Source organism: Schistocerca americana, chromosome 5, assembly GCF_021461395.2.
Source record: "Schistocerca americana isolate TAMUIC-IGC-003095 chromosome 5, iqSchAmer2.1, whole genome shotgun sequence".
NCBI lineage: Eukaryota > Metazoa > Arthropoda > Insecta > Orthoptera > Acrididae > Schistocerca > Schistocerca americana.
Genome location: NC_060123.1, coordinates 155,802,566 through 155,826,838, shown reverse-complemented (window position 1 = coordinate 155,826,838; position 24,273 = coordinate 155,802,566). Strand labels below are relative to the sequence as shown.

The following is a 24,273-nucleotide window of genomic DNA, read 5'->3' as shown; positions in this document are numbered from 1 at the left end:
ACATGTCAGCGTATAGCTGTGGGGCACCATACTGTATCTGCAGCAGTAATTTGAGCAGCAGTTGGCACCTCAGTGACACAAGGAACTGTTACAAAATGGTTACTTAAAGGACAGCTTTGAGCCAATGCCCTGTAGCATGCATTCCACTGATCCCAAACCACCGCCATTTGAGATTTCAGTGTGTCAAGCAAGAGCTCATTGAGGGGGGGGGGGGGGGGCAGGAAAGAGGTCTGTTGGGTTTTCTGATGAAAGCTGGCTCTACCTTGGTGCCAGTAATGACTGTGTTTTTTAGAAGCAGGCTAGCTGAAGGCCTGCACCCAACCTGTCTGCATGCTAGAAACTCTGGAGTTCTGGTCTGTGGTGTGATTTCCTATGGCAACAGGAGCACTCTCATGGTTATCCCATGCACCATGACTGCAAAACTGTATTTCAGTCTAGTGATTCAACCTGTTGTGCTGCCATTCATGAACAGAATTTCAGAGGGTGTTGCCCAACAGGAAAAAATTTGCCCACATACTGCTGTTGTAGCCCAACTTGCTCTGCAACATGTTGCCTGGGCCTGCTGAATCACCAGATTTGTCTCCTGTTGAGCACATATGGTATAACATCCAACAACACCTCTAGCATCATCCACAAACAGCACTAACCATCCCTGTACTGACTGACCTAGTGCAACAAGCATGGAACTCCATCCTACAAACTGACATCTGGTACCTGTACAACACAATGCATTTACATTTGCATGCTTGCATTCAAAATTCTGGTGGTTAACCAGTTATTAATGTACCAGAATTTCACATTTGCAATGGCTTATCTCACACTTACACTAACCTGTGATTTTGCAATGTCAGCCTCTTAAATATGTTACCTAGACAATGTATTCCCAAAATTTCAATAATCTACAGTAATTATTTTTTGGTGTTGCAATTTCTTTCCCCAGCTTATATTATTCTTTGTGGTATATGATTTTGTATTTCAGTGTGGTTTGAACAGTTAATATTTCTTTGTACTATAAGTTTATGGCAATGTTAAGTAACCAAAATATTTTTGAATCTTGTGTGTGAACTACTTTGCAAAAATTTTGTTGCTATTTGTCTACACATTGTAATATGTAATCAGCTTTTGGAAATATCAGTCTATATAACCAAATGTAAGGGTGATGTAACAAAGCAGGTGGATTCTCTTCAGCTGTTATGTTATTCTTCACCCCCCCCCCCCCCCCCCCCACTACCACCACAATTTTTTTTTTTTAATAATCATGAATATGATCATTTATATGGCATTGGCACAGTACCACAAATCTTGAATATTAGGTCAGGGTTTAGCCAATTAAACTTTATTATTCATTACATTCATATGGCTAATTACAGCCCACCATTGTTTGTATTCAAACATATACGTGATTGCTAACTTTCTGACAATACACATAAAAATTTCGTGTATGGCGTTGTAGCATCTATACAGTTAATGTTGAAAATATGTTAGCAACTTCTGATTTAATTTAATTTCAGAGTAATTATATTCATAATTAAAATTTTGTTTATGATCTAGAATACCATATCTTGACAAACTAAATAGCGTAATTCAATAGCAATGATGTTGTATCTAAAAGTTCACATACAGAAGAATCTCTCTCCACTGTTTAGCTAATTAGAAATGTAATTGTTCAATTGTAATTTGTAAAAAGATACAAGTAACTGTAATTATTATAATCTTATAAAAGAGAGTGTGTTGGAACCCATTTTAATGCCTTCAGAAGGCTACAAAAAATGCGAGATCTATATCTGCTGATAAGGGGAACTGTACCACAGATGAGGTCGCACAAATTACAACTCATACAGTGTGCTTAGTTCTATCTAAATTTCACATCCAGGATATCATTCTGTAATTCAGTGACTGTTTTTAACGACTGACTGGGAATTTACATTAAATTTCAGCACTATGTTAATCTTCAACAATGCATTCTGTACACTTTGACAGTAGTATTGTACTGTGAACTGTGTTATTTCTATGTTACACTCACTGTGCACATCAATTTTCATATTGATATGACAGTTATACTTCAAGGATAGTGTAATTAAGGAATGTGTTAATGAATTACTAGGCACTTGCCACATAAAACTTGCCTTTCTGTTACTTCAGTGTTAGGTTACTGCATGTGAACAATCACATAGGATACCGGCTGAACATAGTATGTGCATGCATTACAGGCAATGAAACTCAAACGTTATTAGTTACATAACACAACATTGACATTGACGCTCCCTGTGCTTAGTGCAGGTACTCGGAGTAATGGAACACATCCACATGCTGACATTGACAGAGGACAAATGTAAACATAAGTAGAATGCACACCCCTCATTCCGTCAACCATCATCAGTTGAAGAGTTGTGTAAGTAGAATCTACACCAAGGAAGAGATGGTAGAAATGCTACTCATCTATGGGAAATGTAAGTTAGCAGAACAGTAATCATCAAGAATTGCATGGGAATGATTTCCAGAATTATGTATAGTTCTGTCAGTGGGCACAGCAGCAAATACTCGCCAACTTGAACTACTTCTCTGATGTTCTATTTACCGATGAATGTTCCTTCTCAAACAAGGGACAGGTAAATATGAGGAACATGCATTATTGGTCCAGCGACAACCCATGATGGCTTAGACAGGTGGAACATCAGCGTCAATCGAGAGTTAATATCTGGTGTGGGATGCTTGGTCCTACCATTATTGGCTCTCATTTCATCAATAGCCTTATTTCATCAATGGTAGCCTAAACAACACAGCATATGCCAACTTTCTCAGATGAATTCTTCCTCCTCTTCTGGATAAAGTGCTGCTAAGGACCAGAATGCTCATATGGTATCAACATGATGGATGGCCAGCACATGATGCATTGCATGTATGTTGCATTCTGAACCAAAAGTATCCTGCCAGATTGGTCGAGGAGGAACAGTTACTTGGCCTGCTGGGTCTCCTGATTTAAATCCGCTGGACTTTTTGCTTTGGGATGCAGTAAAGACATTGTCTATTGCGATATTCCAACAGCTCCAGAGGACATGCAGGAACGTATCATGCTTGCTTGCAATTCTCTTCAACAGGCAACACTGGAAGCAGTAAATAATTCTTTCATTCAATGAGTGCACCAGTGTATTGGTGTTCAGGGTCACCACTTTGAGAACCTTTGAATGTTCTACTCCTGGGCAATGGTACAGGAGAGTCAAAGTCCATATTGTGTTGTGTTTTACTTGGTTTTCATTTGTTTTCTGACAGTTCCAGCAAGTGGATGAGTTTGTGATCCCGGGCTCAATGTTGTGTTATGTAATTAATAACATGGTGTTTCAGTGAATGGTACACTGTGATACATTTTTGAACAGGCAATGAATTACCAAATAAAAAATACAGGGTGCCACTTAAAAAAATAATGCCACTGTTCATATCTTTGTAAAAAACAAATCTACAATCAAGAAAATCATACTGATTGATGTCCTCCTGACAGCTAAAGAACATTTGCTTGAAAAATTTTGTAATTTGCATCTGTACAAACAGTTATTTAGGGTCGTCAAGATAAATGGGACACCCTGTATATATAGGGTGATTCTCAAAGATATACAAATATTTTAATATGTTATTCTACTAGTAAAACTGAAGAAAAATTTCATATTGTAGTGCTTTGAGAATTTACACCTAAATTCTGGAACCACTCAACCTTCTGCTGCCTCAAACATACAATATTTTGAAGATAAGTGTGAGAGAGGGCCTATTTACTGCACAACACATGTCTGTGTGTGCAGGATTGACATTTATCATGGGAAGACAGGAGCTGCGTCAGGTGAGTGGCACCGACAAGTGTTTGCTGCAAGCACCACAGACAATGTAGGAGAGGACACAGAGTAATTAAATATTACTCTTTGCTGTGTTTGTCAGTGAGATTGATTGGGGTGGTGGGGTGGGGTAGGGGGGATGAGGGGGTGGGGGTTGGGGGTTGGGGGGGGGGGGACAACGAACATTTGACTATAGACTTTTAACTTACTTCGTATTGTAGCTCTGAATGAAGCAAGATGCAGGGGACATATATAAATTATTTGGTTGTTAAAACCAGGCAATTGTGATTATGTTTAACTGTATCTAATGGGTGTCATCGTAGTTGACTTACAAGGATTTGTATGTTTATGTGAAACTTGTGGAGATGAAAATATACCTGAACTGGACTGAAAGTATGGGGTTACCAATATTTACTATTAAAAACAGTCGTGATCAGGATTTATTTATCAAGGTGATTGGTTTCAACGATTACTGTGGTCATCTTCAGACCATTGAGTAGGAACCTCTTTCTGTTGGAGAATTCTCCAATGGAAAGAGGTTCCTACTCAGTGGTCTGAAGATGTCCACAGTAGTGGTCAAAACCAGTCACCTTGATAAATAAATCGTGATCAAGACTGTTTTTAATAGTAAATATTTATAACACATTGATCACTGCCACTCCCATAATGTATTCAAAAGTAATGAGGTTACCAAGTTATTTCTAGTGAGAGAGAGTATTTGATAGTTCCTCTAACCAGCATTATTTCTACCGAGAAGAAGTTGTGGAGATCGACACAGCTGCATATCCAGAGAAGAGGATCAGCTAAAAGTTTCAAGTGAGTCAACTGTAGAAAGAGAAGTGTGAAGTTTACAGTCCAGCTTTGAGCTTTGCACTGCTTCCCTTGTTGCCGAAACTGTTAGAATAGAAACATAGGTCCCTAAATATTTAGTTATGGAGTTATGGCTAATAAGAGGTTTTGCCTGAAATTCAGCAACTTTGCTAATATGAAGGCATCACAAAACTGTACGAGGTTATATTAAAGCATGATTTCCATTTATTTTGTTGTTTTTGGTCTGGTGGATCTAATAAAACATGTCCCAGCCATGTATCTGCAGTAGTTTTCCATAAAATCCAGAGAAACAAAGATTATTATACAAATAATTTTTTTTACTTTCCATTAAGAATGTAGAAACGTTTTTGTAATTGTTGGTGACCATCAGTGAGTTGTTTCAGTCGTTTCATAACCTTTAAATGAGTTAGTTTTCTGTATTGTTAGGTGAAAGAACATAATAATGACAATGTTTAAATACACTGTCATTATTATGTTCTTTCACCTAAATACACTTTTATTATTATGTTCTTTCACCTAACAATACCATATAGTAACTGTTGTAGTTTGTAGATTATTTATGAAATAGGGATGCCTTTCAAATTTACGACAGATGAATATGCCGATATGGTGTTTATTTATGGCAAATGTGATGGTAATGCTACAGCTGCAGTTAACAAATATTGTGTATGTCTGGAATTTAAAAAACAAACTGGGCCAAGTAGTTAATAAATTAAAAATTTTATTATATTACTTCTTTGCTTCTCTGAATGTTCTGACAAACTACTGCAGATACATGTCTGGGACATGGTTTATTAGATTCACCACATCACTAACAACAAAATAAATGGAAATCATGCTTTACTTTAACCTTGTACAGTTTTGCGATGGCTTCATATTAGTGAAGTTGCTAAATTTCGGGCAAAATCTTTTATTAGTCGCAGTGACTGCATTGTTGGGCAAGCGCCAATGTAAAAAATACTGTGCCATGACACAAGCTGTTATTCAAAATTGTGATTCCCTACTCCATTGCCACCTACACTGGCAACGCTCAAAAGAACTATGTTCTGCAAGGACCTGCCCTCACCTTTACAGAAAGGAATGAATGATAGATATAAAAAATTGCAAATATGATTGTTGAGGAGTGAGCTGCCATCACATCAATCACAGGCTGCTTGCTGCCAATGGGCTGTTGTTTGTATATGCCTGTTCTAAAGGAAATAAATCTACATCAGAATAAATGAACTAAAAACCAAAAATTATGTCTGCACAACTTCAAAGTAAATAAAAAGTTCATATTCAAGTGGAAATAGAAGTAAAGGAATTAGCAATTACACATAGCACACATGAAAAATACACAGTAATAGGGGCATGTTATTCATTAATCCTGGTATCTGTAGTTTCAAGATGTTGTTCCCTATTCTGCTATGTTATACTATTTTGAACAGAATGACATTCTCCTTGCCATCCAGTATGGATTTCAAAAACATCAATCATATGAAACACGATTTGTGCTCTTCTCATAGGCATGCTGAAAACCATGGTTTAAGGCAGTCATGTGGATGCAGTATTCCTTGTCTTCCAAAAGGTGTTTCACTCGATACCACATCAAAGTTTACTAACAAAAGTATGATGATAAGAGGTATTAAATGAAATTTGTGATGGATGATTTATTGATAGGGTGAATTCAGGGTGTTATCTTGAATGGAGAGTGACTTGCAGAACTAAAACTAACTTTAGACATACTCTAGCACATTGTGTCGGGACCCTTGTTGTTCATGTAATATATAAATGACTTAGCAGATAGTTTTAAAAGTAACCTCATATCTTTTATAGAGGATGTAGTTAGCTATAATGAAGTACTATATGAAAAAAGCTGAAGAAATAACCAGTCCATTCTTGATACAATTTCAGTGTTCTGCAAAGATTTCAGAAAATCCTTTGAAAGGGCATGGCTGACTTCCTTCCCCATCCATCCCTAATCTGATGGGACTGAGACCTCGCTGATTGGTACCCTTCCCTGAATCAACGAACCAACAATAACATTCCTTTTAACAGTGGTAGTCACTTCTCAGGATTTCTCAGCACGATTAATTAATGGTGTACTTCTGGATGTTCTGCTGAATTTTACTTTCATTCCATGTACAACATTTTGACAATCAACCCAGCTATCTTGCTCAGATGCTGCAAGTTTTGCTGTTATGTGTACTTACTGTGTGGACCTCAGCAAGACTGTGAACTATTGATGGTCTCACCCCAGCGTATATAGCAGAGTTCGATTCCCAATATCCACTACACCCTTGATTCACTTTTGTTTTTCAGAGCTCACTTCATATTCCTTGAAAGGCAGATCCTCTCAGGTATTTCTAACTCTGGTGGATGTGACAGCCAGGCAGATTTTAAAAAACTGAGTGCTGGACCCCAACCGTTATTTTAATTGAAACCTCCTTCTCTGTGTAGTAGGTCTTTTGAAATCTTTATTCCAGTACACACTTTGATTATGCTGTCCCAGAAACTTGGCATTTCCACGTTGATTCTAATCTCATCAGACTGCTTTTTGTGATTACATTTGATTTAGTGCTTGGTAACAGCTGACTGACTTGGTGAAATGTCATTCAGAGTTCTTGTATACAATTTGTGGTTCACTCACATTGCAAGAGGTAAGCACTGCCCAAGAAAGATTAAATGGTTCAAGAAAATCTTTACTTAATTTGAACAATGTAGGAAAAGATGGATTGATACTTACTGTAAAGAAGACATGCTAAGTTGCAGGCAGGTACAATTAAAAGACACTTACATAAAACTTTAGGCCACAGCCTTCATCAGCAAAAGAGAAACACACACCATTCATAAACACAAGCAAGCACACCTCTTGCACACATGACTACCATCTACAGTATCTTGAGCCAGAATGCAACTATTATGTGGGAAGCAAGCAGCAATCTGCAAGGGACAGGGCAAATGAAGAGATCATAGTGTGTGCTTGAGGAGAGATGCAAACACTGTCTGATGTGCAGGGACTAGAATGCCAACAGGTACTCCACAACCTCCTAACACTGTGCCTGTTGGCATTCTAGTCCCTTTGCACTCTGCCAGACAGTGTTCAGCTCTCTCTCCACCCATACAATACTATCCTTTCCCCTTCGTCTCAGCTGTTTCACTAAAAGAATTCATATGATTCTGTGTATGATGCATTATATTTCAGGCTAAAATGTATAAAAAGGAATTTAATGTGTTACAATTGATATGTACTAACAGTTAAAATTACTCTACTTTTAAGAATAATTGAAATTATAAAATTTCTGGAATACTTAAAATTCATATTATTAATTGCACAATCAAACACTAATTATTAAATTTGTTTCCGGGTTTATTTACGAAATAATGATATAATTTGGTAAAGATTCTTCTCCTGTTGAGAAAGTTTGTAAACTCATTTGCTTTGTAAACTCTTTGGAAATTGTGATTACTGCAGAGTGCACAATGTGAGTAGTAGTGGGCGTGTCTCAGCCGGATGTAGATGTTATTATAAGTTTGTCACCAACAATATAATTGTTGTTTTTTTATGTGGAAATTATAAAGTCAGTGTGATTTAGAAGAATGGGATAAAATAAAAAGATATTCATAGCAACAGACTAATCTTCATCAGTTATTTCGTCTGCAGAAACACATTAAATCAAAATTTCAGCAGCAAGGATGTACCTCTAGACTTGGAACCTACAACAACAAGATAATGAATATAAGTAAAAAAAATTCTTCTTTTGTTATCTTACTCCTCTCGAAGTTTTCAAAATTTGTGCAAAGAATGGGAACTTTAATGGTGAAGTGTGGGACAGTAAGATTACAAGTTAGCAGTCATGTGCATGAGGACAGCTTGCTTATGTGTCTGAATAGTGTTAAGCCATCAAAAATTCGTGGGTAAAGTGCAAAAGTGAATTCTTAAAGTATAGTGAACGTATTCCTAGTTTACAATGTGTAATCAGCAGTCTAAGAGTAGAAACCGATAGCCTGAAGACTGAAAATATGGAGCTGAAGTTGAAGCAAAAGATGGATCCACAGAAGAACAAAAACTTTTGCCAGAACATGGATACATTGTTGCAAAATGACGCTGATAAATCATCAAAATGGAAGGTAGTACACAACAAGCATCAAACACTCGGTGCTAAAACGTCGTCTACAGCAAATGTTTCGAGGTTCGAGAATGTAAACAATTTTGATGTACTTTGTTCTAGTAATAGTCTCACAAAAAGTGAAAACAATCATAAGAAGAGTTTGCTGGTAAACTATCAGAAAAAAGTTAGGTTTGATCTTCTAAAGCCACAACGTTCAGTTAATAGCAGTGAAAGCGGCAGTGGCGTGATCCAGTATGCTGTGAGTGAAACATCAACAAATTGTCTTCACATTTTCGCTGATGGTCATGGTAGAGGCATGGCTGATATAGTGAAAAGCAGTTTTAATGGTGTCGATGTTTGTGGAATCGTGAAACCAGGTGCTAAACTTCAAGAAGTTGTAGTGGGGTGTGTTTGTTGTGAACATTCCAAAGTGACATGACTAAATCCCACAGTCCTGTGTAAATGAGGCTATCTCACAAATGAACTCTAAATTAGCAAAGTTGTGTAAGCATTTTAACAATACTTGTGTAGATATAACCAGTTTTGGATGAGAATTACACTACTGGCCATCAAAATTACTACACCACGAAGATGATGTGCTACAGATGCGAAATTTAACCGACAGGAAGAAGATGCTATGATACGCAAATGATTAGCTTTCCAGAGCATTCACACAAGATTGGCGCTGGTGGCGACACCTACAACATGCTGCCAAGAGGAAAGTTTCCAGCTGATTTCTCATACACAAACAGCAGTTAACCGGCGCTGCCTGTTGAAACATTGTTGTGATGCCTCATGTAAGGAGGAGAAATGCGTACCATCACGTTTCAAACTTTGATAAAGGTCGAATTGTAGCCTATCGTGATTGCAGTTTATCGTATCGCGACATTTCCGCTCACGTTGGTCGAGATCCAATGACTGTTAGCAACATACAGAATTGGTGGGTTCAGGAGGGTAATACAGAACGCCATGCTGGGTCCCAACAGCCTCATGTCACTAGCAGTCGAGATGACAGGCATCTAAATGCATGGCTGTAATGGATCGTGCAGCCACATCTTGATCCCTGACTCAATAGATGGGGACGTTTGCAAGACAACAACCATCTGCACAAACAGTTCAATGATGTTTACAGCAGCATGGACTATCAGCTTGAAGACTATGGGTGCAGTTACCCTTGATGCTGCATCACAGACAGGAGTGCCTATGATGGTGTACTCAACAACAAACCTGGGTGTATTAATGGTAAAACGTCATTCTTTTTTTCGAATGAATTCAGGTTCTGTTTATAGCATCATGATGGTCGCATCCGTGTTTGGTGACATCGTGGTGAACACACATTGGAAGCATGTATTCGTCATCACCATACTGGCGTATCACCTGGCATGATGGTATGGGGTGCCATTGGTTACACGTCTTGGTCACCTCTTGTTCGCATTGACGGCACTTTGAACAGTGGACGTTACATTTCAGATGTGTTACGACCCGTGGCTCTACCCTTCATTCAATCCCTGTGAAACCCTACAATGCATGACCACATGTTGCAGGTCCTGTGTGGGCCTTTCTGGATACAGAAAATGTTCGACTGCTGCCCTGGCCAGCACATTCTCCAGATCTCTCACCAATTGAAAATGTCTGGTCAATGGCGGCTAAGCAACTGGCTCATCACAATACGCCAGTCACTACTCTTGATGAACTGTGGTATCATGTTGAAGCTGCATGGGCAGCTGTACCTGTACACGCCATCCAAGCTCTGTTTGACTCAATGCCCAGGCATTACAGCCAGAGGTGGTTTTTCTGGTTACTGATTTCTCAGGATCTATGCACCAAAATTGCGTGAAAATGTAATCACATGTCAGTTCTAGTATAATATATTCGTCCAATGAATACCCGTTTATCATCTGCATTTCTTGGTGGTGTAGCAATTGTAATGGCCAGTAGTGTGTTTACAAGACATGGTATGCACGTGGAGATGCCATGAAAACATTCAAAATTAAAAAAAAAATTATAAGTGTAATGGAAGGGGTAGATAATCGCAAATCATGTAGACCATTGTTTCAAAAAAGAATGATCCTGCCACTTCCTTACATATATATACTTGAAAATATAATGTATTTAAAGCAAAACTTACATACAAAAAGACCACTCATCACTCAAAATCACACAATACACAGCTCTGATACAAGACAAAAATTGGATGTACATGTTCAAAGTGCCAACACAAAGTTATTTCAAAATGGCCTTATCCATCCTAGTATCAAACTATACAGTGCCTTACCAGATACCATTAAACACATACAAAACATTGGTCACTTCAAATCTAAATTGAAGTCATACTTGGTTGATCACTGCTTTTAACAGTAAATGAATATCTACAAAACTAAATTTTTTTCTATGTAAACCCAATGTAGACTCATTCAAAATAACATTTGTGTTTTATCTCACTGTATATAGCGTAACAACATTTATTTAAGTATTCATCATCATTAATTGATATATTAATGTGTGTTATTATGTACATAGGTATATTATATGTAAAACTGTTAATATTAACATAAAAAGCCAAATATCTCTTGCACATTGTGCAGCTGTAGATGAAAATGGATCAATCAATCAATCAAATCTGAACAGATCAGGAAAAAAAAAAGAATTAGGTACCCTTTTAAAAACAAAAATATTGGAAGAAGTCCACAAATGTACCCCAAAGCTGGAACCAATCGCACTTAAATGGCTCCAGCCACCAAGTCAGACTCAGTTTCAAACTCAAATATTTCAGGAAACTGTTAGTAGTAAGGAACGTACAACTTCTGTAGCTTCAGATAAGTTTTTAGGCAAAAGTTTACATCTGCATGTAATTCCAAAGCAATGACAATTTTTCACCAAAATGTGGGAGGACTTGGTAATAAAGTAAATGACATTACTGTTCTGTTAGAGCAACCACAAGGAATAAAAGATACTGATGTATTATGTTTTAGTGAACATCATGTAAAAGATATTGAAAGGTTGCAGCTTAGTGGTTACTGTCAGGCAGCGCATTACTCTAGAACCATCATGGAAGAAGGTGGATTGATATTTTATCTAAAAAACAACATATCTTACAATGCATTAGATTTAAAGAACCATTGTATAGAGCCAAAAATTGAAGTATGTGGTGTTGAGATTACTGCAAATGACTTCACGGTTCTAGTGTTAGCACTGTATTGATCTCCCTCAGGGAATTAGAATGTATTTCTTAAGCACTTAGATTCTTTATTATCCAAACTGTACTCAAAGTCAAAGAACTTGATAATTACTGGTGACTTTAATGTTGATTTCCTAAATGAGAGCAATAGTAAAGCTGGTTTAGTACATTTAATGGAGTCTTATAATCTGATGGCAATAGTAGATTTCCCAACTAAGGTTACTGTTAACAGTGAAAGTCTGATAGATAACATATTTATAGATACATCTAAATGCAATGAGATCACTGTACATCCAATCCTTGGCCTTCCTGATCATGGTGGTCAATTGCTTAAGCTCAATTACATCAGTGTGTGCTACAGTCCTGAGCATTTTTGGAAATCTATTAGGATAATGAATGAAGAAGACCTTAAAAAATTCAGTGACAGCCTAAAAGAGATGGATTGGAGCCCAGTTTATAGGGAAAAAGATGTAAACAAAAATTACAATTCATTTTTAAATGAATTCATGTCTTTATTTGAGTCCATCTTTCCCAAAAAAAAAAAAAAAAAAAAAGTAGTTAGAAATAGTTACATAGGCAATGCCAAGAAGTCTTGGATCACTACAGAGATAATAACATCTTGTAGAACAAAGAGGATGTTATACAGTTCTTTCAGGACTTGTAATGATCCAAAGAAACGACAACACTACAAACTTTACTGTAGCATTCTCAAGAAGGTTATAAATAAATCTTAAAGTATGTGCATAAAATCAGAAATTGAAAGCTCAGAAAATAAAATTAAAACCATATGGAACATAATAAAGAGGGAAACTGGCAGGAAAACAGGGAACATGTCTCAGGTAGAGATTAAAACTTGAGTTGGTTGAAGAAATATTTAATAACCACTTTTTGAGAGCAGCAGAGAAGACAGGCTGTAAAGGTTCTATGGAAGAATCATTGTCCCTCCTACAGCTATTAGCAACAGAATCCCACAGTTATCTTTACCTCCAGTTACTGTAAGCAAAGTCATAAGAGTAATTACATCATTAAAAAATAAAAATTCTGCTGGTGTGGACAATATTCCTAGTAAAATACTGAAACACTGTTATAAATTTGTTAGTCCTGTCTTATGCAGCATATACAATACATCCCTACAAGAAGGTATTGTCCATGACAGACTAAAATTGGTTGCAGTGATTCCTCTCTTCAACAAATCGAAAATTCTTGAAAAACTCATGCACAGGAGGATTGTAGATCATCTCAACTTCCACAGTATCTTAAGCAAAAATCAGTTTGGTTTTCATGCTGGTCTTTGTACTGAACAGGCAATATTCTCTTTCAGCAACCAAGTTTTGGAAGTCATTAACAAAAAATGTCTCCAGTGGGTATTTTTTGTGATCTTATGAAAGCCTTTGACTGTGTAAACCACCAAATTCTTTTGAAAAAGGCAGAATACTATGGTTTAAGTGGTACTGTTGGCTTGTGGCTACAATCATATCTAAAGGATCGGAAGCAGACTGTAATTCTAAAAGGCTCTTCTGGAGAACCTGCCTCGTCTGAGTGGGGCGCGATAACGTGTGGTGTGCCTCAAGGCTCCGTTTTGGGCCCATTGCTATTCCTCATCTTCATTAATGATCTTCCTCTTCATTCGGAGACAAACAGCAAATTTACCCTGTTCACTGATGATACCACAATTCTAATTGATGATTTGATAGATCACAATCTTGAATAAACTACAAATACTGTTTTTAATGACATCTTAAATTGGTTCTCCTCAAATGGCCTCTCACTCAATGCAAATAAAACTCATTATGTGATGTTCCATACATCACAAAGTAATTTCGATGAAATTAATATAAAATGTAGAGATCAACCAATGCAGAAAGTTGAAGATACACAATTCCTGGGGGCTTATATAGACAGCAAATGTAATTGGTCAGTTCACATTATTCATCTATGTAAAATACTTAGCTCAGCAACATTTGCTCTACTGGTAATTTCTTCAGTGGCTGAAGTTGACAGCATTAAGGCTGCCTACTTTGGCTACTTCCACTCATTGATTTCATATGCTATCATATTCTGGGGGAACCAACCACTTGCAAAAAAGTTTTCACTGTCCAAAAAAAAGCAATCAGAATAATGTGTGGGGTCCATCAAAGACACTCATGCAAGCACTTGTTTCAAAAGATAGGTATCCTAACAACTGCCTCACAGTATATTTTTTCCTTGCTGACCTTTTTGTGCAAAAATTATTCTATCTACCAAGACAACAGAAATTCAATGGCTATAACACCAGAAACAAAAACAATCTACATGGCGAAATGAAACATCTCACTCTGGTACAAGAGTTTACTACTCCAGCATTAAGCTGTTCAATGCTCTCCCATGACATATCAAATGTGTTCCTGCAGAACTGCCAAAATTTAAATGAGTTCTCAAAGATTACCTGACAGAGAAATCTTTTTATACTGTGGATGAATATTTGAAAGAAAATGTACACAATCACTAAACTTATTGTGTCTAGAACTAGTTCAATTGATGTTATTGAGCATTTGAGCATTATCACACTTTTTGTAACAGCAGATTGGCTGTACCTGTATTTACTCTTGTAGGCCTAATATCTGATTTAACTTTGTGCTCTTATTTATAGCCGGCCAGAGTGGCTGAGCAGATCCAGGCACTGCAGTCTGGAACCGCGAGACCGCTACGGTCGCAGGTTCGAATCCTGCCTCAGGCATGGATGTGTGTGATGTCATTAGGTTTAAGTACAGTAGAGCATCGATTATCCGAACGTCAGTCAACCGAACAACCGCTTAACCGAACTGTGTACTCGCTCACACCTGTTACTCTCCCACCCTACCGTCCATCATCCCCCTCACTTCCAAACCAAGTTTCCCACAGTAGTCGCAGCACTGGGCCACTGCTGGCAGAACATTGCTTCTAATGGGGCCTTCACAAGGCGCTGTTGACTGGCCAAGCTGCCAGTCGCTGTGTTTCAACAATCAACACACTTCTGTCAGCTTGGCACTGGTAGTAGAAGTAGCGACAGTATCAAAGCTGTTCACAGCAACAGTTGCGCCAGCTTAGAGTTGAGGCGTGCTGCTCTGCGCAATTTGAAGGATTGCGTACCCCCAAGAAGAGCTTCTCACAGTACAAACAGTCACCTTCTGTTCTCTGTTACGACCACTTGTGTGCTGCTGCGTGAAGAAGTGAACTTGACGATACAAAATGCTTAAATGTAAACGTGTTGTCCTTTCTATGAGGGACAAGTACAAGATTATTAAAAGGTTAGAAGAAGGTGGATCTGCAACCACTTTATCCAATGAGTACAAGGTGGGGAAGTCGACAAGTACGGATATAAAAAAACAAAAGACGAGCGTAGCAAATTTTATAGCTATGCTTGATTCTACTGATGGATCAACAAGCCATAAAACTTTGAAGCTCACCGCTAACACAGATCTAAATGATGCTGTTTACAAGTGGTTTACACAAAAGAGATCGGAAGGAGAACCTATCTCAGGTCCCATTCTGTGTGAGAAGGCAATGCAGTTCAACGAAAAACTTGGAGGGCCTTCGAACTTTAAAGTGAGCATGGGCTGGGAAATGCCTCAAGTCAAGACATGGCATTCGTGAGCTTACAACACAGGGAGAAAAACTGTGTATACTGTGTGTATTGTTCATGCAAAATGTGTTTGTAATATGTGTATATTTTTGTTTAATAAACTGTGCCATATACTATATATTCCCACTGAAGTTGCCTTTGTATGCTACTTTGTAATACTAAAAGAGATGCCTGTTTTTATGAATAAATTTACTGTACAGTACTTCTTTTTGGAAAATAAACATGTACAGTTCAATTATCCGAACAAACCAGTTTTCCGAACACCCATGTCCCCCAATTACTTTGGATAATCGACACTCTACTGTAGTTCTAAGTTCTAGGGGACTGATGACCTCAGAAGTTACGTCCCATAGTGCTCAGAGCCATTTGAACCATTTGTTCTTATTTATAACCTTTATTTGAAACTCCTTTTTCTGTTAAATGGTTGTTATGTTATCTAGCTGACATTGTATCTATTACTGTATTTATAGTATGTCTTACTTAAACTATGTACAATTTGGAATTGAATTGCCCTTGAATTTATTGTAAGTTTAAATTGAAACCTGTACAATTTGACACGTTCCATATCCTTGTGATTGACTCACTAACTGGATCTACGGAACATGAAATAAATAAATAAATGTGTGTTCTCTTTTCCTGATGAAGGCTGTGGCTGAAAGATTTGTGTGTCTTTTAATTGTGCCTGTCTGCAACTTAATGTGTCTTCTTTCTGGTAAGTAGCAATCTCTATGTTGCTGATATTCCTACCTGGAGTGTTTAAATTGTTTGATTTTACTTAATTTGATTCATGCTGATCTTCTACAAGTTGAAAATGCATTGTGTATTTTCCAGTGCACTCTGACATACTGTGTTGAATGTGTTTTAAACAGAAACACTGGCCATAAAATTTGTTACACAGCTTCATTTATTCAGTTGTTGAATAACTTCTACCCAATGTTATCATAAAATGCGTAGTCCATAATAGTGTCATGCAGAAATTCCATATACAGAGTACTTGACAATCACATCAGTTCCTTAATACATCCAAACTGAGAATGACTTTCAGTCTCAAAGTGTCCAAGATCATAGATCAATTGTTATATCAGCTTACCTATTAAAATATGACATTATGCAGGTGATTAACAGGAAACAATGATAGTGCTAAAAATTAACTGCATGTTAACAATTTCTTGGATAAATAATACATTTTTGTAGTGCCTTTTATTTATGGAAATCTATTTTTACAGTTTCTGCTGTTAATAGTACAGTTAATTTGAGTAAGAAGTCATTTAGAAAACCTGCTTGGCAAATTTACATTTTGAAGTTAGTTTTTTTAGAATGTGATTTTTAAGTCTTGTTCATTAATTTAGTGATGCAAAAACTTGAACATAATTTGACTGTCAACAAGTATATGAACCAGTTGTATTTTAAAAAGCTTAAACATAATTTGGCTGTTAGCAAGTATACCAACCAACTTTTTTTTAAAGTTGTAAATTATGATGCAATTTGAATGTTACATGTTTCAATAAAACCTCACTAGAATGGAATGTATTCCGGATTCTCTGTCACCAAACCTTCCTGTTGGGATATAAAAGCTTAAGAACATAATTACCTTCTGTTACATGGTAACTTTGCAAATTATGTATTTCATCAATTTATGTTCTGCTTCTAATAAGGTAGTGATTTAAATAGTCAGTTATGAGTTGTGGTCCACATCAGACTAGATTGAAAGGTATTATGATTTAAATTGCTTCACCGTTTATCCGATTTCTAATGTAAGGTGTTACACTACCCATTCATATTCCACTAATGATGGAATTCTATACTATGTACACTTGGTAAATTTCCACCGTAATTCTGTGTACCTAAGAATGTGTGAATATAGGTACATATAATGAACAAATAACAACCATATAGTGAAAATATCAAAGTGTGAAATGGAATATACCAAAGCAGTTGAGTAGTTAAACTAGTATTAAAAATTTTAGTCTGTGTACAAAGTAAGCTGTGAAGTTAACATCGCTTTTCCAATAAATTTGTAAGTATAAAAGAAGTCTGAAGACCCATCGAGATGGCATTTTTGATCAATTGTGGTGCTTTGTTTCCTTTGACTAATAAGATATTTCCTCTTCAGATTGACTCTCCTATGTGCTTTTCTCCAACAACAGTGGAATCCTTTACAACTACAGAATTGTTTTACCTACAAACATGACATTTTGTCTTTCTAGTCCTTAATGAGAGAAAGGTGGGCAACATACCCATGGAGAATAACAAAAAAATAAATTCTGAAATGAAAACCCTCATATGGAAAATACAATTCTGTATTTGGGACAACACAATTCCCTTAAATTAAAATAATAGATATTGCATAAAATTACTGCATGGAAAGAAATGTTTAAAATATTTTTAAATCTAAGCAAAGACTAGAAGTATCAGAAGTGAGCTTCCCCAAAATTCAGTAGACTTTCACGAAAGCCATCTTATATGCTACTATCCTGTGAGTGGCAACTTCTTTTAAATATAACAGCAAAATTGAAACTTAGAGAAAGCATGTAACTTATGTACTAGCAAACATATGAACTATTATTAAGAAAATGAAAATTGTCCAATTAATACACATATAAATGTTATTTGTGCATTTCAAACAATATACTCTCTTTGTCAGTAAAGTTCCAGGACAGGTTTTAAAAAAATAGAAAATTGCACTTACGAAATAATTGTTCTAGCTCCCATCGAAGTAGTCCCCTTGGCTACCTATATACAGCTGCTAAGGTCTGTGGAGTTCTCAGAAGCAATCAGAGAAATCTTCAACTGTGATGCTTGTATGGTCGTATGTCACAGACCGTTGGATGTCCTGCAATATCTTGATGAAGCTTTCCTTTCAGTCACCTTCTCACTCAAGGAAGTAAGAAAAACAAATGCAAGGTGAGAGATCAGGCGAATATGACAGGTTTGGGACAGCAATAACAGAATGCCGAGCTAGGTACTCAGTAACAGATAAAGCAGTGTAGGGTCATGCACTGTTATGCACTAAGAATCAATCTTGAGAATATCACGTATCAGGGCAGCAACATCGAATTGCTTGTCGCAAATAGTTCAAGACTTGGATGTAAAGAGTTTGGTTCACTGTTTAATCTGAAGGAATATGTTCATGGTGAACTAATCCTTTCTATCAAAGTATGTGATCAACATTGTCTCTGTTCTCTAAGGCTGTTACCTGATTTTGTTTTTTAGGACTCCATCATTCAGCACTCTGTCATAATGGTAGCAGTAACTTTCATCCCCAGCAATAATCTTTGACAGAAATCTGGAATCACATCTAGCTCTATCCAGTAGTTCAGCAGAAATTCCTCATTCAGTCCATCTCTTAGTGGGTCAGATACAAGTTTTACATTTAGTTTCCATTCCCCTAAATCTTCAAGTAAAATCTTATGACACACATCATGATTCAAATCAAGTTATTCTGATACTGCATGCAGTTACATGATGGTCTTCTTGCAGTAACAGCCTTACATGTTCCATGTTTGCATCCATATGTATTGCAGATGGGCAACCAGCTCTGGGATTGTCTTGCAGTGAATCTCAGCCATCACGAAACCTTTTGTGCCTCACTTGAATATACTTACTTCATCAGTAGGGTTCTCCAACCGAAACACAGAACTTACTGTTCACTCTTAGCTTAAAATCTGCTTCTGTAGTCTGCCACTGTAGCTCAGTGGATAGCACGCCGGCTTGTTGTGCCTGGGGGCCTGGGTTCGATTCTTGGCTGGGTTGGAGATTTTCTCTACTCAGGGACTGAGTGTTTGAGTCATCTTCATCATCATTGTTTCATCCTCATCAATGCACAAGTTGCTGAAGTAGTGTCACATCAAAATACTTGCACCAGGTGATCAGGTCTAACCACCGGGAGGCCCTCGCCACATGACATTTCATTCCAGCTCCCATTTTGTCACCGTTACAAATGCACAGAGAACCCAAATAGTGTGTTGATAAGCACAGCCCTGCCACCTAGTGAGCTTGCAGGGTAACCTGGCCAAGGTCATTTCAAAGATGCACACATATCAGGTAACATAAAAATAACAATTGTCCCTTTATGGTGTTGAAAACTCAGAAAAAAAATCTTTTCTGACAAGGGAGTATATCAAATGTTTTGCTGCAGTTTCTGTGAACACCACGTTATGTTCTCAAGATCAGGTGCTGCAGTTTCTAGAAATAACCCCTGTCCTTCAGAAATTGGTCCAATGTTCGTTTTCCAGATAAATTAGCAATAATATTAAATAATTAAGACATTTTCTTTTTGCCTATAATTAGGTTATTCCTATAGACTAAAATTTGATGTATTTTGTGTGGGAAATAACCTCATTGTTGGCAGCCCTCACTCACACCCTCTCTCCCTCCCTCCCTCCTCCCCTCCCGCAAAAACACACACACAATTTGATTTAAATTAGTAAACAAGTGTGATTTTGATATAGGATTTATTACTCCTTTATGTGAAAAATTGAATAAGTTATTCTTAATGACATAGAAAGTAAATATGTTCTGAGTGAACACACAAGGAAATATGCACATAATGTTGCTAGATGCAGTATATGATGAGAGTAAGATATACTAACCCTGTCCCGCCAATGAAAAATTTCCATTTCCTTAGAAATAAACTATGAGTCATTGACAGGTAGGTAACCCAAGGTTTCCCTAGTCTGTGTTATGTATTTGTATTCTATATTTAACACAATGGTTCAGCTGGTAGCTTTTCTTACAGAATAAAGTTTAATAAATTTGGAGAACACATCTACTATGACTAAAATGAAGTTGTATCCAATTCTTGAACTTGGGAGGAGGCCATAGACATTGATAGTGACGAGGCTCTCTTAGGTTTGTCTCAAAATATTTTGTGTCTATTCTTGTGACAGTTTCATTATTTACTTTGACTCTCTGACGTTCATGACAATTTGAAGTGTAGTTCCTTATCTGCTTTACCATACTGTGAAAATAAACATTGTCCTGTAACTTTTGTGTACCAAAATGATCAAACTTTCGTGGGTGTAATTTACCAGTTTTTCTATGAACTGCTCTGGTCAACATAGCTTCCAACATAGCTAGACAAGCTCTTCACCTTTGTGAACTTATAAAACTTAACAACTTTATCTTCCGCTGTCTTACCTAAAAGACTGTATACTAACCTCAGTTCATTATTGTTTTGATTCCTCCTGATGACATTACATATTTCTCTAGTTGTTTTCTTGTCTTGTCTTTTACCCCTTATATATGTTTAAAGTCTTCATCTTCAGTGTCAAGCAAATTCTGGTTACCGTGAAAGAGCATCAGCTGCTTTGTTTTCAGAACCTTTTATTTATTTTATTTCATAACCAAGTTGTTGGAGAAAGATGTCCACATCATTAACCATCTATGATATAATCTTCATTCTTGCAGATAACTTAATGGCCAGAGTATACTATCGCCATATGTCCCATTAAGTAAATTTTGAACTTATTAAACGCCCAGTGTACAGCAAATAATTCTTTTTCCATAATTGTGAATCTCTTCTGATGTTTCAGTGCAATTCTACTGGCAAAAGTGATGGTATGATGTACTGTTTCTCTATTCTCTACACTTATTTGAAATAGATGGGCTCTCAGCCCATAATCACTGGAGTCAAAACACAAAAAATGGTAAAGTAAAGTTAGGACTAGATGAGCTGTTACAGTAACATAAAGCTTGTTTTATTTTGTTTAAAATTTCTCGATAATTCTCGTCCCATTTACTGATGGCATTCTTTCTCAAAATTTTACTTAAACTGAAATGTGGATCATTCATACATTGTGCCTGAGTCTATCAGGTGCCTTCTTTCCCAGGTTTCAACCTTGATGGTGACAGGGCTTCCTACTAAATCACAGGGAATTTTATCCACAGGCTCTTGTGATAAGTCTCCTTCTATATCATCCAATTCCATATCTTTACTATTATCGGCATCAGTTACTCTTTCAGGTAGTTTAATGCTCACTTTGGAATTGTGACCTCCTACGTCTGCACATTTACTGAATTTTGTCTACGTTTACTAATTCTCTCTTTAAAGTATTTATAAAACATGTTATCCTATTTCCTCCACCACTCTGGATACATTTGTTTACATATTGCTGCCAGTTTTTCTCAAAAGGAAACTCAGTCAAATTTTGTTTTTCCCATAGAAATATCTGGTTCCACACACTGTGAATAATTCAGTATTTAAATGATCTTCAACCCCATTACTTTCTGACATATGAGCAGAATTAGGCACTTCCAACACAACACACTTTAGATAGCCAGCTTCTCCTTCATGAGCCCCCATAGCATCTAACAGCTTCACAATAGCTAAAACTTCACTTTTATGCTAGATATCAGTCAGTTCACTATATAATCTGATCTCTTTTGAAGCACTGAGGTGCAGTTTGAAGGGTATCAGTTTCTCAGTTGATATTCTTTACACTTTGGTTTAACACTTATAATTGCAATTAGAGTCTTCTGTATACTATTTGTGATACCTACATTTAATTAACACACTTTGATGCCCTTTAGTTTTTCAGAGCTTGCTTTTACATTCCACACATTGTCTCAAGATTTTCCAGGTCTTGTGTATTTAATGGCTACTGAGATTTTAATAAACTGAGTGATGGACAGCAGGCATTATTGAAATTGAAACTTCTGTTTCTGTTCATTAGGTTTTTATTTTCATAGAATACTTATCCCAGAAACTTGGTGTTTGCTCCATGATACTGGTCTCATCATACTTCATTTCATGATTATGTTCGAGGCAGTGCTCAGCAATAGCTGATTTGCTAGATTGTTTTAGTCATGTGGTTGCTGATGTTCTTTGCATCTCATGTCAACTATTCTGAAAGTCTGTCCCATGTAGGACATGCCACGTTCACGTGGAATTTATACACACGTGTCTTTTGCAGAAATTAATTGTCTTAAACATTACAAAGAATATGTTTTACCTTAGTTGAAGGGGCCAAAATACATTGAATTTTATGTTTCTGTACGATTCTTCTGATCTTTCCAGGTACTGGGCCATCATAAGGTAAACTAACAATTTTTTGCTTCTCTTTTTTGGTCTCAGTCTCATCCTCTTTCTCAGGCATTCTCGATTTTGACACTGTTGCCCCTTCAATTTGATGATCTGAGAACTGATTTCTTCATGACATACTCTTTCATTAATAGAAGATGCAATTCCTTGAAAAGGCTCTCATAAATGTTTTGTTGATTTTATTGAAGCTTCAATGCAAACTCATGCGTAGGAATTCTCCAGTACTGATGAAATCTGAAAATGTGGCTGAAACATTTATCATTCAAAGTTATCAATACTGTAAGAAAACTAGGAAAATATCAGCTCCTTCAAATAACTCAAGAATTTTTGACAGTTATTTTTTTCAGAACAGCTGCACAACAATTCGAATTTTGTAGACTCTTTTATTTATTGTTGCTTTGAATCATTTATAATTTAATGCCTTATCACACCCATAAATTTGTTAGCCATATTGTAATGGTATTAGAATTGATTAAGCTATAAAACAAACTTACTCTGATAGAGGATATGACAAGAAGTTCAGAATACTTTCTCTGGGACTCCGTTTAGGAATGCACATAGTATCAAGAATCTGTTTCAGCATATCATGTGTTTCACTTGTTGCTGTCTGTGCAGGTGATGTTCCAAAATTTTTGTATGCAGATAGAAAGTAATTTCTACACTTAGGGTTAAATGGATTGTTATCCTTTGGATCAGATTCATCCAAAATCTGCCTACATATAAAATAAAACAATAAAGGTAAATGTTACTTGGTTTCATGATCCACTTTCACAAACTATGATAACCAAGAAGTAAATAGTAATACTAATTATGAGATGTAATAGAAAGGAAAAGAAGTTAATACTTCATGATCCAAATTACTGAAAAGGAAGAACATGTTGTTTGTCAATATGTAAGAACACAATCATCATTACAAAACAAATACAACAATGGCTCCTAATCAAGTGTCAGCTCTGAGTAACTTGTCAGAACATTCCACCTTCATACATACTCTTTCATTAATAGAGAATTATGTACAGTTATTATAGCACAAAACAGGAAGAGTATGCAGAACTTCAAACTATATACATAAATAGTCTGTGCCATCAAATATTCTGTGCACCCTTATTTTAAGAGAGGAAAAAAAAGAAAGAAATATTGGTTTGAATTTGTATTTGTGTGTGTACACCATCCATTTCATATATCACTGTTTAAGTGCAGCTGTGAATGGCCAATTACACAAAAATCTAGTAGTTGCAGGACAGATGTTAGACCTCCAGGAATAATGACCAAGTCAGTTTTCCATTTTTGTAACTTGTACGCCACTTCCTCAGTTGTATGTCTGTAGGAACTGTCAAGGACTGACATGTTATGTGAATTCGGTAATGGACTGAGGAAACATTTTCCTTTTAAATATCACACAAAGTGGTTGCTTTCATCCAGCACTAGATACACACATTACTGTACACTTTTTCTTCTCATTGCCACCAGTTCATATCATGACGGTGGATTCATCTGTGTTAGCAATTTGTGATAATATACAGGAATGTCCGCAGTGCGAATATATCACATAGTAATGAAAATTCACAACATTTTTATCCATAACCAGCTGGAAGCCACTAAACAGTGGTAGATTTCCTGCTGAGACGTAATCCATTTCAACTGAAAAATCTTGATAGCCAGCCATGACTATCTTTGAAATTGGTGATGCCTAGTCCTTTGGCTGAAAC

The 24,273-nt window shown here is 36.6% G+C and overlaps 1 protein-coding gene across 8 annotated transcripts in view; it reads right to left on the bottom strand.

The window, feature by feature from the left end:
- LOC124616037 overlaps positions 1–24,273 on the bottom strand; it is a 98,647-nt gene that overhangs the window by 28,693 nt on the left and 45,681 nt on the right. For 4 of the 8 annotated variants that reach the window (XM_047144260.1, XM_047144259.1, XM_047144261.1 and 1 more), the window contains one exon: positions 23,059–23,277. The exons of 3 other annotated variants lie outside the window; for them this stretch is intronic. In XM_047144260.1, coding sequence (XP_047000216.1) covers positions 23,059–23,277 — 219 coding nt within the window. Of the gene's footprint in view, positions 1–18,211; positions 19,732–23,058; positions 23,278–24,273 lie in introns of those variants that run through there. One more of the 8 variants, XM_047144263.1, reaches the window with a different exon arrangement.